At 44.6% G+C, this 19,330-nt stretch overlaps 1 protein-coding gene across 1 annotated transcript in view; it reads left to right on the top strand.

The window, feature by feature from the left end:
* The window catches only part of PODXL (podocalyxin like), a 93,709-nt gene that overhangs the window by 61,959 nt on the left and 12,420 nt on the right, over nucleotides 1-19,330 (top strand). Inside the window, exons 5-7 of the mRNA XM_066592132.1 lie at nucleotides 9,898-10,051; nucleotides 13,023-13,072; nucleotides 14,575-14,736. Of these exons, the coding sequence (XP_066448229.1) occupies nucleotides 9,898-10,051; nucleotides 13,023-13,072; nucleotides 14,575-14,736 (366 nt within the window). The remainder of the gene's footprint in view (nucleotides 1-9,897; nucleotides 10,052-13,022; nucleotides 13,073-14,574; nucleotides 14,737-19,330) is intronic.

Here is a 19,330-nt window from a genome sequence, read left to right as displayed (position 1 = left end):
GCCGATTAATCGTATTGGATTACACAATTCCGCTCACATTAGCGGGTCGGAATTGTGTAATCCACTCGCAGAAAAGAGAACGCAGCAGGTTCTATTTTACCGCGGATATCCGCAACATAGAGCCCATTGTGCTCCATGGTCACGGATATACCCGCTGCCCATATGCAACTAAGTTGTATACGGGCTGCGGGTACCCGCATCATCGCTAAGCGACGGTGCGGGAAATACAAACCAAAAAAAAGTACTGCGAATGACCGCCTGTGTGAGTAGGCAGTTATGCGCAGTACATTACATGGCCGTAACGCAGGGTCATGACCGGCTCACAGCTGGGATCCGCTGCGGGCCTCCGCAAGCGGATTCCACCTACGGCCGTGTAAGCCCGGCGTTATTCAGACCGCTACCTGTAATACGTATTTTACAAGAAGCCCCGGGAACGCTCGCCTTCCTGCAGTTCCAGGAACAGCTTGTTGAGCGTCTTCTGTGTGAGACCGCCGCATCTCAGCAAGCTTACGGAGACTCACAGAGTGCCACTTTACACTCCATACCCGCTACTGAGGTCACTAAATACCCCCAAAAAGCATGAGAGGAGGGGGGATACACGGTTTTATTGCCCCATGTACCCATCCAACCAGCCTCCGTAATTACCCATCTTCGGAAATACTACACAGTTAACATTATTACTTTTATTTTAGATTTGGGGAACGCCGAAAAGGGCGCGGAGTGTGTGTGGGGGTGGGAGGATTTTTTTTAAGGTGTCAATTTTTATTCCGTACAAGTGGGCAATGGGGCCTGAAATGTATTCAGTTGTGCCCTGCAATCCAACGGGTGTTCCCTCCATTATAGGCCTAACCATGTGTCCTTAAAGTAGATTAGGGCCACAACGGGAATGTTTTTGAACACGGGACAAACGGGGGCATCCATTTTGGGGTAAACGTCTTCATTCCTATGTACACTGTACAAAAAAACCTGTTTTTAAATTGACAAAATTGCCAAAAAAATGAAAATCGTCATTTTTTTCTTCTGCTTTGCTTAGATTCATTCAAATACTGTGGGGTCAAAATACGCAGTACACCCCTAGATGAATTCGTTAAGGGGTCTAGTTTTTAAAATGGGGTCATTTGTGGGGGTTCTTTATCGTTTTAGACGCTCTATGGCTCTATTAGTGGGCAATGGGGCCTGGAATTTATTCTGTTGTACCCTGAAATCCAACGGGTGCTCCTTCCATTATAGGCCTAGCCATGTGTCCTTTAAGTAGATTAGGGCCACAAGGGGTATGTTTCTGAACACGGGACAAACAGGGGTATCCATTTTGGGGTGAAAGTCTTCATTCCTATGTGTGCTGTACAAAAAAAACAGTTTTTAAATTGATACAACTGCCAAAAAAATGAAAATTGTAATTTTTCCTACTGCTTTGCTTAGATTTATTCAAAAATTGTAGGGTAAAAATACACAGTACACCCCTAGATAAATTCGTTAAGGGGCCTAGTTTTCAAAATGGGATCATTTGTTGGGGTTCTCTGTCGTTTTGGCCGCTCAAGTGCTCTACAAGTGGGCAATGGGGCCTAAATCACCTAAAGTTCAGTTCTGAAAGCCACCGACTACTCCTTACATTTTGGGCCCTGTTGTGCATCCAGACAAAAGATTAGGGCCACAATGGGTATGTCTCTGAACACAGGACAAACAGGGGTATCCATTTTGGGGTGCAAGTCTTCATTCATGTGTGTGCTGTACAAAAAAAGCAGTTTTTAAAATGATTGAATTGCCAAAAAAACGAAAATCACATTTTTTTCCCTTTGCTTTGCTTGAATTCATTCAAAAACTGTGGGGTCAAAATGGGCAGTACACCCCTAGATAAATTCGTTAAGGGGTCTAGTCTTCAAAATGGGGTCACTTGTGGGGGTTCTCTTTTGTTTTGGCCGCTCAAGAGCTCTACAAAAGTGCTATGGGGCCTAAAACGCCGACTACTCCTTTCATTTTAGGCCCAGTTGTGCATCCAGACATAAGATTAGGGCCACAATGGGTATGTTTCTGAACGCGAGAGAAACGGGGGTATCCATTGTGGGGTGTAAATCCTCATTTTCATGGGCACTATAGGAAAAAAATATGTCTTTAAAATGACATATTTGCAAAAATATGAAATTTTATTTTTTCTCCTCTAAATTGAATTAATTCCTGAAAAAAAACAGTGCGGTCAAAATACTCATGACACCCCTCAGTGGATACATTAAGGGGTGTAGTTTTTAAAATGGGGTCATTTGGGGGGGTATCTATTATTCTGACACTCATGAGCCTTTACAAACTTGGCTTGGTGAAGGAAAATAAAGTGTTCCTCAAAATGCTGAAAAGTAATATTAAATTTGTACGTCATCTAAATGGTTAAAAAACGAAAGTTTTTCAAATGTGCATTCAGAATAAAGTAAACAGATGGAAATATATATCTTATCAAAAATTTGTACAGTATGTTTGAACATATTTGAGCTATTACAGTTGAAAATGTGAAAAAATGACAATTTTTTCAAAATTTTCCCAATTTTGGCGCTTTTAATAAATATACACAAATTATATCAGCCTCTTTTTACAACCAAAATGAAGTACAACGTGGGCGAAAAAACAATGTCAGAATCACTTGGATATGTAAAGCCATTTCGGAGTTATGCTACGTTGAATGACGCATGTCAGATTTCCAAAATTTGGCTCCGTCACTAAGGCGTAAACAGGCTTCGTCACTAAGGCGTTAATCTTTCTATGGCCCATGTGGCCCATGTGGCCCATTATTTTTATGCGAGGTCTAAATTGAGTTCCTATTCTATATACATTAACCCCTGAATGATCACATAAGGTGCATCTATGTCATGCAATTGTGCAGGGGATATGAAGAGGGCTCAGGAGCCAAGCCTGTGTAAACAACTGACACCTAGCCGCAATGCCTGCAATAGGAACTACTTCAATTGTGACTGTTTAGACTCTAAAATGCTGTAGCCAATGCTAAACTCCCTCCTTCGCCCCATATGCCGTCATCCTGCGAGGCACTAATGGTTTGCGAGGGGAGCCCAGGGTCTAGTGAAGTGGTAAGTCTTTCTGGTTGAAAGAACAATACAGAAGTATTACAGTATGTTGTACGAATAGTGTTATTTAACAAAAAAAGGGTAAAGTTTGATAACATATGTTTACATATAAAAACTTAAACATAATAAAAGTTGAAAAAGTTAAAGGGGTTGTCCCGCGCCGAAACGGGTTTTTTTTTTTTTCAAACCCCCCCCCCCCCCCCCGTTCGGCGCGAGACAACCCCGATGCAGGGACTGAAAAAAAGAACAGCACAGCGCTTACCTGAATCCCGGCGCTCCGGTGACTTCTATACTTACCGGTGAAGATGGCCGCCGGGATCCTCTACCTCCGTGGACCGCAGCCCTTCTGTGCGGTCCATTGCCGATTCCAGCCTCCTGATTGGCTGGAATCGGCACGTGACGGGGCGGAGCTACACGGAGCCCCATAGAGAACAGCAGAAGACCCGGACTGCGCAAGCGCGGCTAATTTGGCCATCGGAGGGCGAAAATTAGTCGGCTCCATGGGAACGAGGACGCCAGCAACGGAGCAGGTAAGTAAAAAACTTTTTATAACTTCTGTATGGCTCATAATTAATGCACAATGTACATTACAAAGTGCATTATTATGGCCATACAGAAGTGTATAGACCCACTTGCTGCCGCGGGACAACCCCTTTAAATAAAATATCAGCATAATTGGTATTTTTCTACTTTTGCACAATAAAAACACTTTATTTATGAAAATTATTGTTGGCGTCACTGCCTTAACCCCTTGAGTGGCGGGTTTCCTACCACCCTGTCGTGCCCACCAGGGCAGGTTTTTTAAAATGGTCCAATCATTGAATTTTAACTAATTTTGCAGTTGCGTCTCAAGAGCCATAACTTTTTCATTTTTCCATTGACATGGCCATATGAGGGCTTGTTTTTTTGCGGGACAAGTTGTGATTTTTTAAACAGGGGGGAGGAAAAAAAGAAATGGGGAAAAAAAGAAAAAAAGGGGCCATGTCATTAAGGGGTTAAATAATGTACTAACTTCCTTCTCTGGGTCATTACGACGCATGGATACCACGTGTGATTGTATTTTTGATTTTTTACAAAGTAAAAGGGAGACAAGTGTTTTTATTACTTTTTTTATAATTTTTCTACTTTTTTAAATTTTTTTAATTTATTTATTTTTTTGTCCCTTTAGGGGACTTCCACAGGGACCCATCAGGACCCCTGATCACATTCCGGGGGTCCGATGGTGACAGCCCTTTACATGCTGCAGTGACAGCCCTTTATATGCTGCAGTCACATAGACTGCAGCATGTAAGGGGTTAACACAGCAGAGATCGGAGGTTTTCTCTGATCTCTGCTGTAAGAGCTGGTACCTAGCTGTCCTCTGACAGCCAAGCACTAGCTCTCCCTGCCACAGAGACCATCGGCTTGCTTCTGACAAGCCGATGGTCTCTATGGCAACCTGTAAACAAAGCAGGAGATTGCCGGCATATCGGCAATATCTTCTGCTGGTTTTTCAAAGCCCTTGCACTGCTCTGTGTGGGTCTGTGCAGGCAGAGCACACTGCCACAGCTTGTGGCATTGTGCTCTGCAGCTCCCATAGTGATACATAGCCCGGGTCGCTATGAGCAGTGGAGCTCGTCCCAGAAAATTTCCGGGCGTGCCACTCAAGGGGTTAAATGACGCAATACATTTTTTTTAACCTCCAACCACAGAACTGTGTGAGAGCATGTTTTTTGTGGAATTTTTTTTTCTTGGGAGGCTAAATATTTTTTATTTTTAAATACAATGCCCACTACATTCCTCTTATTGTACTCATCATTATTGATGCAACAATGCCAATTGTGTAATTTAAAAAAAAAGTTTCCTTCTACAAAGAAGGACTAGTTAAATAAAAAGGTAATTCACTAAAATCTGGATGATCAAAAACTGTTGTTATTGATGAAGCATCAGCAATCTCTGTTCTGGCCTTATTCAGCAGATTTTAGTTTATCTACGACAGAACCTCTTTCTCAGAATTTGGAAAGAAGTTTGGTAACTGCACTGTGGGCCATAGGAGGTCTGGTTGGATGGTGTGGATTGAAATCTACTGCGTTGACACATGTGCTTCGTTCACCTGACATAAGGATGATCTCAACATGTTCTGCTGGAGATAACCCCGTCATTCACACTGTCTGTAATAGAGAAAATCACTCTACTAATATGAGAACAAAAAGGTTATGGTAACCCTTTCCAATCCATTGTCTGACCTGTGAAGACATCATGATTTAAGGCTGTATAGCTCCGAGGTTGGAAGACGTCTGTCGGGGTTCTCTTACTGCATGTCACCTCATGCAGTACTGGCTTTAGCCACCAGATAGCGCCGTTGTATAATGGCAGAAAGAGTAAGCCCCCTAGGAAAACCCGGATACAAATTGGATTGGAAAGGGTTAAAATGAAGCTACTGTAATTGAGGGGTCAATTCTAATTCTTAATTGAAAACTAACATTTTGGTCCTGCTACTTCAGCAGTAATAGATTTCGGGAGAGACTTAGGGACATCTTTAAAAATGGCTTAACTTTTTTCTGCTTGTCATGATTATGGTATTACCAAAGTTATGTAGTCTTTGGGTTTTTTTCACACAGATTTTTAAAAAAAAATAAAAAGTCAGTTTTTATGGTAGTTTTTCGTGCAGACTTTCAATCTAAAGTCAGAAATGGATTCAAAAGGAATGAGAAGCATTAAGCCTCATTTACAGCAAAGAAATTTGTGCCCAAATGCGCTGTGAAGTCCGCCCCACTTTAGCTTTCCATTGAATGCTATGCAAATCTGTGCCGTAGTTGTATGCGGTGCGGATGTTTTCACACCCAGGTTTTAAAATTTGTCTTGCAGAATAAAATGAATGTACTGTAGCTATGTCAATGTTTGGCGTAGTTTCAGTTTGAGATCTGTGCAGAAACAGCATCTAGTCCTCCCCAAGGCTCAGCCTTGCAGCTCCGCTGCAGATTGAACTGTCAGATCCATGTCTGAAAAATTTGACATGGAGCCGATTATTAAAAGCCCCTGTGAACATACCCTAACAACATAGAAAACCTTCAATAAAATGTTTCTTTTTCATTTGCTGTACGTTAGTCACACTTTATTCCATTTTTTTTTGGGGTGGAGGTGAGGTGACTAAAAAAAAAAGCAATTCTGGCAATTAAAAAAAATAAATAAATTCTTTTGTGTTTTTATGTAATCGGTTGTAAAATGATTTTTTAACCTTTAATATTTTCATTTAAAAAAATATTTTGTACAATTTTATTGCACTCTTTTTCGGCTGCATGTTTTTTTTTCAGTCCCATTTGGAGAATTTTCCATGTGATCACATGTATAATACACTGCAGTGTCTTGTGCTATAAGCATTATACTATTAAACCCTTTCTCTGGCAGGGCTCTGATCCTAGCCATTGCAGGTGGGTGTCCGCTGTATAGCATAGCCACCATGTATGGAGCAAGCTCAGGCCCTGAGTTTAAAAGTTGTTTTACAAGCATTTTTGGAGGTTTTATATTTTGTATATATGTTTTCTATGAAGTTTTGGAAGTCTTTTATAGGAGTCTGTGGAAAACGATGCCAGAACAAATGCCATACCTAGAGAATGCTGCATTTTGATAAAAATGCCATTGATCAAAAAAAACAAAATGCTGTGTATGTGGACTTTAAAGTCTATAGTAGAGATGAGCGAACCTACTCGTTTCGAGTAATTACTCGATCGAGCACCGCGATTTTCGAGTACTTCCGCACTCGGGTGAAAAGATTCGGGGGGCGGCGTGGCGGAGCGGGGGGTAGCAGCGGGGAACAGGGGGTAGCCCTCTCCCTCTCCCCCCCCCACTCCCCGCTGCAACCCCCCACTCACCCACGGCGCCCCCCGAATCTTTTCGCCCGAGTACGGAAGTAGTCGAAAATCGCGGCGCTCGGGCGAAAAATGGGCGTGGCCGAGAAGGTTCGCTCATCTCTAGTCTATAGTAATATATTGTAAAGTAATATCTGGCTACAGTATTTAGAACAAATTGAAATATGTAAAAAAAGCCACAGAAAAAGATAGATAAGTGATGTGTTTGAAACCTGTCATGTGCTCACTTTCTCAATTTGCTTGCTTCCTTCCATTGTATAAATCAAAGTTTTATGCCGAAGCACCCAACAGCCGTCCCAGTGATGATTGCTTCTGTGCCTTCAGACAGGAGCAATCATAACTCAATGAATGGAGGCGGAGAGGGACAGAGATCATTCTGGTCCTCCCGCCTCCATTCACAGTAAATAGGCAGTCGTTCATTGCTGAATGTCTGCTAATTTAGACAACCCGATGCAGCAGCAGACCAACGATGATTTTTGGGTCTGCATGAAAGATCCGATCAGGGCTTTATCCCTGTTCATTCTTTCACTGCATGCATTTACATTGCAGAATTATTGTGCAAACGACTCAATCTAAAGAGCGGTTTTCACAATAGTTGTGCCATGGAAAAGGGCCTTTACTCATCTGCAGATTACAGGTTACGATTGTCCATGTAGCTGCAGTAAAATACATCTCTGAATGCTGTTAACAGCTGTGCAGCCAAGACAACCGCCCCCGTGCAGAAAATAGAGTAAGAAAATCTACCATCAAGAAATAAAAATAGAATAAAACATATGTATTAGCATCTAGTTTTAATTACCGTGTTTTCCTGATAATAAGGCAGTGTCTTATATTAATTTTTGTTTTAAAAGGTTTAACTTTTTTACATGTATAGCTGCCTGGACACTATTTAAATTGACTTTTTTAAATTAACTGTTAGCAGGGCTTAATTTTGGAGTAGGGCATATATTTCAAGCATCCTCAAAAAGCCTGAAAAATCATTTTGCATCCTCAAAAATTCTGGAAAATCATGCTATGTCTTATTTTCAGGGTATGTCTTATTTTCAGGGAAACAGGGTAGTAAAAAATATAGGTGACACCACCTCTTCCAGCTGTGCTGCCTGGTTGGCCTTTAGGTTATATCTACTGAATAGATTTATTACATGCGTTTTACAACTTTCTCTATTTAGGAAATTGATTGCTGCATGCATTAACTGTGTTTTTAGTCCTTTGTGATCAGTTACTTAAAAAGGGATGATGGTCACAAGCCACAGACCTCTCTAACAAACACAAACCTAAAAAAAAACCTTTCATATATTTTTTTCAAAAATAGTTAAAAAGTATTAAGTTAAGAAAACCTTATTTCCCCATTATGTAAAAAAGAACAATGAGCAATAAAAACATTTAGCAAAAGTAGTAGTGCAGCATCCATAAAAGAGATAAGAAAAGTGATCAAAAAGTGATATGCATCATAAAGTGGTGGCAACAGGAACTATAATTGGCTTTACAAAAAGTAAGCCCTCGCACAGCTCTGTCAATGGGAAAAGAGAACAGCTATTGATCTCAGAATATGGCAGTACAAAGCAGTTTTTTAAAGCAAAAATAGTAAAATCTAACAATTACATAAATTTAGTATCACCATAATTGTACCGAGCTGTAGAATAAGGCCTCATGTCCACGGGGAAAATCAGGCCCGCTACGGATTCTCCATGGAGAATCTGTAGCGGCTCCCTCCTGCCCCGCGGACATGATGCATTAAATAAGAATAAACTCACCTGCTGCGGACCGTGCAGGTCTTCCCTTCTTCGCGGCCGGATCTTCTTTCTTCGGCCCGGCAGATGTGCCTGGCATGCCGGCTGCGTGCATGCGCCGGGCACATCCGCCGGGCGGAAGAAAGAAGATCCGGCCGCGAAGAAAGAAGATCCTGCCGCAAAGGAAGGAAGATCTGCATCGCCCGGAGCAGGTGAGTTTAATTCAGGCGCAGGTCTCCCGCGGATCCGGACGGCTTCCATAGGCTTCAATAGAAGCCTGTGGGAGCCATCCCCGCGAGAGACCCGCACCTAAATGGAGCATGTCCGGATTTTTTCCTGCACGCGGGACCCGCACCTTCAGGGAAAAATGACATTCGCAGGTATTTAACTACCTGTGGGTGTCTAATGCATCCCTATGGGGCGCGGATCTGCGTGCAGGAAAAACGCTCCGGATTTTAATTCTTAATTTCCCCGTGGACATGAGGCCTAAAGCTTGTCATTTTTACCGCAGTAACTGCTATGGAAACTACCCCCCCCCCCCCTCAAAATAAAAGTGCAATTTGTGCTTTTTCTCCTCCATCCAACACAATTTTTCCAAAAGCTTCACAGTGCATTTAATGGTACGATGGTAGGTTAGATTGTACCATTAAAAAATAGAACTTGTCCCACTAAAAATCCAGCTATTTCAAAAGAAGAAATAAAAGTTATGATTTTTTTTCAAAACACAGATGAAAAAGCTAAGTCACCCAAATGTTTGAGTTAAATTCATAGTTGTCGGAATTATTCATTTAATCCTATTTTGTCCAAATAATTTGTTTTGTACTTGCGCATTCTTATACTGCCATCTGCTGGTTCATTTAAGAATTACATTTCCTTGGGTTGTACGTGAAAGATTTATTTATTTTCCAGCTTTGTGCCTAATTGGCTTAGGCAGAACAAACAATAGTTTTGTTTTTTTTAATTTTAGGGATTTTTCTTGATCTGCACAGAATGAAGGTTTTCTCGTCAGGGACCTCTTGATCTTCATTTACTTTGATTGTCATTTTAATTGTTTTTTACTATTATATTTGTAACTCAGCAGCCAGTAATTCAGAAATCTCACTAGTTAAGCACACAATAAAAAAAAAATTCCCATGCTAGATCTAATAGTAGGGGATGTGTAGTGGCAGTTGCTGTCAGGTCCCATAGTAAAAACGTACAAGTATCAAATGTATAGGATTGCTAGAAGTTCTAACACCTTTTATGTATTTCTAGGGAGCGGATGCCAATGACAAGGATACAAAGGAAATATTGAAGCATATCTGCACAGCTCTAAAACCAGGATACCAGCCAAACAAGGATAAATGCCACATAGATCTGAGCAGCGAAATTCCTGGTCAGATGGTGATTGTTCATGCCTATGTGCAAAGTGAGTAATACACACAGAAAAAGTTCCTTGAACTACACATTAAGGGCTTGCTTAGACAAGCATGTTTTACACGCTGATACAGCAGCATGTAAACCACGCTTCTATAGCAACCAAAAGGAAGAGCTCACACAGACCCTTTTTAGAAGAAATAATGGACAGCGATTGCCGATTCGTCTGTCGGCTCCATGGTATGCGCTGTCCAGGGTGCTTAACATAGGCTCCTATGAGAGCCATGGAAGCAGGCTGCCCGCACCACGGACGTGTGAACGGGCTGCTCCACGGAGCTAGGGGCAGCCCATTCACATGCAGAATTCCCTGCATGTCAGCAGCGTTGTTTACACGTTGCTTAGCAGCATGTAAACCACACTCGTCTGACGAAGCCCTAAAAGTTTGAATGGCTTCATGTACAGAGATAGTGTTAATGACAGAACTAGTTACTGAATAACCTATGTGAATTGTAATATTAGGCCAGTTAGGGCATTTCTGAGAAAAATTTAATGGTAAGTACCAATTAAAGGGATTGTCCTACAAAAAATATTGTAAGGCTGTTTTCAGCTTGGAGCTCATAGCTCAGGTCAGGGTTTCTTCAAACTGAAAACAGATCAGTTTTTCCCCATTGAATTCAATGGGGTTTCAAAGAAACGGAAAGCAAATGGAAAGGCTTCCACCTGCTTCCATTCCGTCAGGTTTCTTTTTTTGGACGGAAAAATAGTGCAGTCAGCAGAGTTTTTCCGTTTTTTTTTTTAAAGAAACTCCGTTGAAATCAATGGGGAAAAAACATCAGTCTTTTCAGTTTGACTTCAATTTCTCTCCTTCAAAAAGAGAGACCCTGAACTGAGCCATAACTTATTTTATATCTATTTATCTATCTCTCTCTATATTATATATATATATATATATATATACACACACATTCATTTATTTGATCAGTGACTGCCCAATACTCCGGATCCTGACCGATCAGCTGTCCTTGTGGCCGCTATCGGTGTGTATGGCGCAGGAGGCAGATAGCATTGTATATGTTGCAGTGGTCCAGATTTGTAAGGGGCCTTTTGCACACAAAGATAATCTTTCAAACGACTGAAAGATTTAGCAATGTATTTGCATAACGTGTTAATGGCTATTAACGCTTCATAATCTTCATTTTCATGTAAAAGGACCGCCATTGTTCTCTCCTAGCATGTGTAAACATGCCTCTGGGAGAACATCCTGCAGTCCTTTGAAAGATGAGGGAAATACATTCAAATGAAATGTATTTGCTCAGTCTTTCAGTGGCTGAATGATGGATTTTATGTGAAGTAAAATCCATCGTTCAAACGAAAACTGCACGATGCCCGCGTTTACATGTAACGATTATCACTCATATGTGACCATTTGGACAGCTTTTGAGCGATAATTGTTGCATGTAAAAGGGCCCTAATGCAGACACTATTTCCATTGAGTTCAACCTTTTAATGACAAAACATTGCCTTGTTTATGTTGCAGAAAAAGCACCTCTGCAGATAGGAGAGCTTTTTCCTGTCTAGCATGTGGCCTATTATGTCAACAGGTGCTGCCTGCTACAATTGGGCATATACTTTTAAGTATATCCAGAATATTTAAATTACTAATAAACATAACACTTCACATGTATCAAAAGAGATGCAATTTAGCCAATGAAAGCTGGAATACTTTATCAACATGTTGCACTTAGTTTATAACCACACATGGCCAGTTTCATAAATCTATTACAACAATACACAACTTGCATTAACCTTCACAATGACTAAAAAATAACACCGCTTTTACTTCCCCCAGGGGTTGTGAGAAGCAAAATGCAACTTTTTTAAAAAGTCACAATTCATATGTGCAAATACTGGCCGAGCTGTGAGCCTCAGCTAAAGGCCTGTTTAGACACAACGATTATCGCTCAAAAGAATCTTTTGAGCGATAACCATTCGGTCTAAATGCAGGGATATCGTGCAGTTTTCACGCACGAGTCGTTGATCACTAACATCTAGTTTGCTATAAGTGAGCGATCAGCAGTTATCAGCGGAGCAGGCTGTTAGCACAGCGGGCTGTACTGATAAGGTTCTCTCTGCCTGTGTCCTACTGTCAATTCACAGTAGGGACACTAGCAGTAAGTGCGAACAACAGTACAGCTGTTTGCTTATGCAGAACAGCTGTATTGTTCTCATAGCAGCCGCGGCGGTGTCCCGCTCCGCCTGCATAGCTCTATAGTAGCTACTTAGCTACTACAAAGTATGCAAAGATGATTGCTCAAAACGGTCACAAACTATCGTTTGAGTGACTTTTGAGTGATTATCTATCAGTGTAAATGGGGCTTAATTTTTATTCTACTTTTGCACACAGACATACAATGCCCAAATGCATTTAAATGCTAGTGCAAATGGCTAAGAGATAAGAATGCGCAAATTCTTTGATAAATGTGGGCTGAAGTTTTTATATTTTTAATACTTTTGCCAGATTTCTGTAAGCATGGTGCATGACAATGAAAATATGCTGTATGATGGATCCAAAAATATTTAGGAGCAGAATTGCTTGGACTGGAGTTTATATGACAGTTTAAGTTAAGATTCCGCTGGCATGAAGGATGACAAATGTTTTAAGGTGCACAAGCCTGTTAATACATTTGGTGCATCTTCGCACCATCCGTGTGCCAAATCTGAAATCTACACCAGCCCTGAGCTGCTATAGACTTCAGCTGTAGTGTACACCAGTAATTCTGACGGGGTATGAGCAGTCATGCCCTCCGACACTGAGCCTCATTGAAAATGCAGGGGTTGGAGTAAAATAACAAAGTCACACATTTTAGCGCAAAAGATAGTATATGCCAGAATGTGTGACTTTTATATGCCAGGAATCTGCCGTAAACACTTTATTAAATGTGCGCTATAGACTAGAATTACAGAAAGGGTGAAACCAACATGTAACAAACTTCTATTTTTTAATTTTCTTATTTTTTTTTAAGGTTCCTTAAGTCCAGGTGAATTGTATGCATCCCTAAAACACATAAAAAAGGTAAATGATTTCTCAAACTTTCTATACACCTAAATGCTTGTATAGTACACCTAAATGCTTGTATAGTACTAGAGTATTGATGGCATATGCCAAAATTGTGAATTTTTTTTTCATACTAAGGGGGGGGGGGGGGGGGGAGAGGGGGAACTACTAGGTTTGACTTTAAAAAAAATTTTTTTTTTTTTTTTCATGTTGGCCAACTAGGGAACTTGATGTTATTACATTTGATCGTTCCTATTATACACTGCAGTGATTTATATGGCCCTGTAAGGCTCTCTAAGGCTGAGCCTCGTAGGCCACCACAGATAGCAGACCTGGAGGACATGTTCAAGCCTACGGGTGCCATGGCAACCCATCAGACCCCGAGATCACATGACTCAGTCAAATAGACTGAAGCAGTTAAAGGGTTGTATGGCCAGGATCGGCAGATACTCCAGTCCCCCCCCATTAGAGCTGGTGGCTGGCTGTCATTAGACAGCTGACCCCACTCCCTCTGGCACAAAAGGCCTGTGCCATGCTTCTGATGCAGTGCTGTAAAAAGGCAAATACATCAGTATAAGGCAGCCTTCACACGGGCGACACGATACCACTGCGAGAAAATCACAGCAATATTGCATCAGTGGTCCATGCGATATCGCTGCGTTTTCTTGCGGCAATACCATGATTTTGTGGCATCACTTGCAAGGATTTTCGGGGGTGGGGTGCTTGAAATATAAGCCCTATCCCGCAACTAAGCCCTAGCTGCAGGGGAAAGAAAGCATATACCTATATCACCTTAGAAGCGCTGTCCGGGGCTCTGCTGCATCTTCTTCCCGGTCCCCGGGACTGTTTATTATCTCTTCTGGCCAGGGATTGAAAAATCCCCGCCTTCTGGAAGCACTGCCTCGGATTGGCTGAGCGTTGTGACGCATAGCCAATCAGAGCAAGCGCAGTTCAAGACGCCCATAGAGAAGCATGGGGCATCCGCACTTGTGGATTTAATTTTAAATGATTTGCAGATGCCAAGCGCAGATAATAAATTGCAGCATGCTCCATTTTATCTCAGATCACGCGCAAATGTGGCTCTATTCATCTCTATGGAAACTTAGGATCCGCAGTGCATTCGCAAATACATTTTAAATACATTTGCGGATTCACTGCAGATTAAAATCAATTAGGGAGGTGGGGAAAAGGCTAGGAGGTGGAGTTGCGGATTTCCGCGCACAGTGCATCCACATTCATTCGCACAGGAAAAAAAGGCAATCCACGATCTCCCACAAGCAATGAAAAAGCCTTTTAACAATGACTCACAGTGAAACCACAGCAGATATTTGCATGAAAAATCCATGCGTGCCGTGGACATGATGCCTACAGTCTCTCTGATGTTCTGCAGAATATGTTGACACTATGTAAATAAAATAAATAGTATCAGTTTGTACCATACTAGTTCTGAACACTTCACACCATGGACTATGCAATCATCATTGAGAATATGAATTTTTTTTTTTTTCCTGAATATTCAGGATGGTACCGATTTGTTTGAATACGATCCAAAGAAATATGAGGAAGAAGATGTGGTGAGCATTCCCCTCATCAGTGCGATAGTCTCCCTGGCAGTGGCTCTACTGATCGCTGCAGCTATTTATGGGTGTTGGCATCAAAGGCAAACCCGCAAAAGGGAGCAGGTAAGTCTAGGTGATTTACAAATCATTGTAGCAGAGTTGTCTACTAAATAAACAAAACAGATATTTTTGGTATAACTTACCGTAAAATCTCTTTCTCGTCACGTTCATTGGGGGACACAGCCAGACCATGGAATATAGCCACTGCCACTAGGAGGCGACACTAAGCACAAAGTGTTAGTCCCTCCCACCGGCTATATCTCCCCTGCAAGCACTCAGCTAATCAGTTTTGTATGCAAGCAGTAGGCGAAGCCAGTGGGAACACAACAAAATCATATTTTTACATAATCAAACATAAAATGTTCTGGATCAATATAACGCCATTCGCAACCAAAGAACAAAAAGTTCCAGCCACTGCCATCTCAGAGAGAAAGGGGTGGGTGCTGTGTCCCCCAATGAACGTGACGAGAAAGAGATTTTACGGTAAGTTATACCAAAAATATCCGTTTCTCGTCTGTATCATTGGGGGACACAGCCAGATCATGAGACGTTTCAAAGCAGTCCCGAACGAAACATGGGGCGGGTTACTTACACATAGTCCCAAGCAGTCAGGGGACAGCCACCTGTAGAGTCTACTGACCCAGGGAGGCGTCTGCTGACGCATACGTATGGACCCTACAAAATTTCTAAATGTATGCAAGGGCGCCCCAAGTAGCCGCCTTGCATACCTGCAGGACTGAGGCCCAATGACGAACCGCCCGTGTGGCACGGCCGTCACCCGGAATGAAGGAGACAGCCCCTTTGGCGTGGTAAGCCTCTGCCACCGTGTCCGTATCCACCTAGAGATGGTCACTTTAGAGACTGCCAATCCCTTACGCGGCCCCTCTGGAATTACAACAGCATCTCTGTCTGCCGGAAAACCCTGGTTCCTGCAACATATCTTTGCAAGACCCTTACCAGGTCCAGTCGGTGCAGCTCTCTTTCTCTTGAATGTACCGGAGCCGGTCATAAGGATGGAAGAACGATGTCCTCGTTAGAATGGAATGGTGACACTACCTTCGGTATGAACTCTGAAACTGACCTTAGAAACGCCCTGTCCTGGTGCAAAGTCATAAAGGGTGGCTGGACCAACAGGAAGTCAACTCTGACTCCCTACGTATAGAACTGAAAAAGCCAACCCTGGCCTTTCAGCAAGCCTTATCTCCGCCCAATTCTAGCCCCGTCTGCAGAAAAACGCCAGTCTATTTGCCAGTGCAAACCGCACGGGCTGGAGGTGCCGGTCCTCGCACCAGCCAAAAAAATGTCTCCAGACACAATGGTAAATCCTAGATGACGCCGGCTTCCCTGCCTGCATCATTGTCTGAATAATTCCGTCCGCGAAGCCTTGTCTTCTCAGGCTCGCGGTTTCAATGGTCAGGTCGTCACATGGAGCGACCCCAAACTCGGGTGGAAGAGGGGTCCTTGAGACAGCAGGTCCACCCGTTGTGGAAGGCGCCACGGTCTGTCGGCCAGCAGCTCAATGATATTTGCGTACCCTGCTCGCCTCGGCAAGTCTTGTGCTCCTAGAATTACCGGACGCCCCTCCTTCACGATCTCCTTAGCGCCCCCAGAATGAGCGGAAGAGGGGGAAACACGTCCAGAAGCCTGAGACCTGCGCATGGAATCACCGGTGCGTCTACCGCCACCGCCTGAGGATCTCAAGACCGGGCCACAAAACTGAGGTACTCTGTATTTCAATCTGGACGCCGTCATGTCCATATCTAGGGTATCCCAACGACGGCAAATCGCCTGAAACACTTCCGGGTGCAGTTCCCACTCCACGGGATCCACCGTCTCCCGACTAAGGAAATCTGCCACCCAGCTTTCTACCCTTGGAATGTATACCGCCGGGCTAGACCGCAGATGCCTCTGTGCCCAGATGAGTATTCCTGATACCTCGACCATTGCTCTTGCGCTCCGCGTGGCTCCCTGATGGTTGATATACATGACCGCTGTCGCACTGTCCATCTTGATTCGCACTTTTCCCTGAAAAGCGGGCCAACCATGTTGCACAGTTAGTTGGACAGCCCGTAACTTCAAGGTGTTGATCCGAAGTCCTGCCTTGCTTCAGGACCACACCCCCTGGGTGGACCACCTCCCCAGAGTCCCACCCCAGCCGTAAAGACTGGCGTCCACGGTTATTACCATCCACTGGCCTAGAAGCAGGGAACTACCTCCTTGAAATCTTCTGGGGGTCAATCACCCTCTCAGGGCGGCTCGGATCCGGGATGTCACCACCATCCGCTGATCCAAAGTCAGTAGTGATCTGTTCCAACGCGATAGAATGAAATGTTGGAAACATCTGTGAGTGGCACTACGCGAACGGAACTGCTTCACACGAAGCCCCCATCAGACCCAACACCCATGCAATGTCTGATGGGTACCGGCCTCCCCAGCAGTAAGGATCGCATGTTGCTGACCAACGCCTCCCCTTCTGATTGGGGCAACCGGAGCTGGTGTTCCCCGGTGTTGAACACCCTTCCCAGGCACTTAGCCACTGTGTCGGAACTAGACAGGATCTGCTGTGGTTTATGCTCCACCCGAAGCCTTTCAGCGTCTGCAGTGCAATGTGCAGACTCTCTAAATTGCCGTCTTGACACGGTGTCTTTATCAGGATATTGTCCAGGTAAGGGACGGCTACCACTCCTTTTGTGTGGAGCAATGCCATTACCGCCGCCCGCACCCTTGTGAACACTCTCGGTGACGCTGAGAGCCCGAAGGGTAGGGCCTTGAATTGGTAATGGTTCTCTGGACCCTGAAACGCAGAAAATGCTGATGGGATTCGTTAATCGGGCTGTGCAGGTATGCATCCCTGATGTCCCCCGGTTCCAGCGAGGCAATCTTGACCTGATGGACTCCATACTAACAATGTTTTGCTATGACGTAGTGGTTCCGCCGTCTCAAAACGAGGACAGGCCTGGCCCTGCCATTCCCCTCTTGGGGACTACAAAGCGGTTTGAATAAAAACCCCGTCCGTGCTGGTAGGACGGAACAGGCACCACTACACCCTGTGCCAGCAGATATTCTATTACCAGAAAAAAACTGTGCCACTCCTTCCGGAGCCCCTTTGGGACTCTGGACCTGAAGAAGTGATCCCGCGGGAAAGACGCCAATTTGATGGTGTCACTGAATGGGATGACATCCCGTACTGGGAGCCGGCCACGTGTGTAAACCACAAGTCCCGGAACAGGGACCATGTGCCCCCCCCCCCCCCCCTGTTGAGCACGGGTGGGGGCTGACCCTCATGCCAACACCTTCTGTCCCTGCGCCCTTAGGCGCCCTGGGCCGAGACCGTCAGGCTGGCCTAGCCTTAAAGGACGGATCCTTCTCCTGTTCTGTCGGCAACCTTAATGCCTGTGCCCAACGCTCTGTTGTGGGCCGAGGCACAAACCGTGAAATGAGCGGAAAAAAGGACACCTCTTTGATGCCACTCTCTCTCCTCTTCCTAAACTCTGAGGAAGACGGGTGCTCCTCAAAAGAGTGTCGTGAGGAGGTATGCAGCTGCAAAGTCTGTGCGAGAGAGTCCCCGAGCCGAAGCATGCAAGGCCGTCGGACACCCAAAGCGTCCCTCAAGCCAGAAACAAACCAGCGACCCAAGGATCGCCAATCCTCCACTACAGTCCTCGCTCTACCAGCTCAGCCATCAAAGGCTGCCTGTCGCGTCCTTGATTAGTTCGCCCAATCTGGCCCAACTAGCCCATTACCCTCAAAGGGGACCTTAGTCAAAACTCCCTTTGACGATGCGCCCGCTGACCATTCCTTCAGCCACCGGGTCCGGTGCGATGCCACCAGAGCTGCAGACGCCCGGGCCACCAATTTTGCCGAGTCTAGACTCACAGCACAGGAGAATTTCCCTGCTTGGATAAAGTTGTCTGTGGCCTGTAACAACTCGTTGGGCATAACCCCCGCAAGAATATCCTTGCGCGGTTGCTTTGCCTATACTACCGACGCCCTGCTCCCCAGGAGAACACGAAGGTGGGCCGTAAAGCCGAACCTGCTGCCTGGAAAGCTGACTTTGCCAAAGCGTCGAGCTTCCTGTCCTGCGGTTCTGTTAGTTCCACAACCTCGGCTGTGATCAGAGCGGTATTCCTTGATAAACGCGACACCAGTGGGTCCCCTACCGGAGGCACCCTGCAGTGCGTCTTTCACTGCCACCACCAAGCTGTCCCTTAACGTGGCCAGCTTAAGACCTGCTCCTCGTCTAAGTCTGAGCGCGACAGGAGCGTTCATCCTCCGAACCCCTACTCCCCTTTACTGGTGACTGTGGTTTGCTGCACCTGGGGTGTAGACCAAAATGCCGAAGAACTCGTGGATCTTGAGGGGCTGCGTGAGGCCGGGAGGACCTCGCAGCATACCCGGACTGTCGGGAGGGTTCTCTAGACCGCAGGATCTACGAGTAGACTCCCTGGAACAGTGGACTCTCTAGAGTAGCAAAGCCCAGAGGACCTGACAGACCACCTGGAGCGATTATCTATGAGAGGATTCCTCACGGCTGCGGGACCTCAGTACCTTACGCGACCTTCCCCGTAACCGCTCGGGGGAAGACGCCTCCATCGTGTCAGGAGTGGGATCTGAACCCACACCTCCATTCGGAGACCAGAAACACTCTGCTTTGGGG

This window comes from Eleutherodactylus coqui, chromosome 2 (genome assembly GCF_035609145.1).
Source record: "Eleutherodactylus coqui strain aEleCoq1 chromosome 2, aEleCoq1.hap1, whole genome shotgun sequence".
Lineage (NCBI taxonomy): Eukaryota > Metazoa > Chordata > Amphibia > Anura > Eleutherodactylidae > Eleutherodactylus > Eleutherodactylus coqui.
This window is presented reverse-complemented; position numbering and strand designations above follow the sequence as displayed.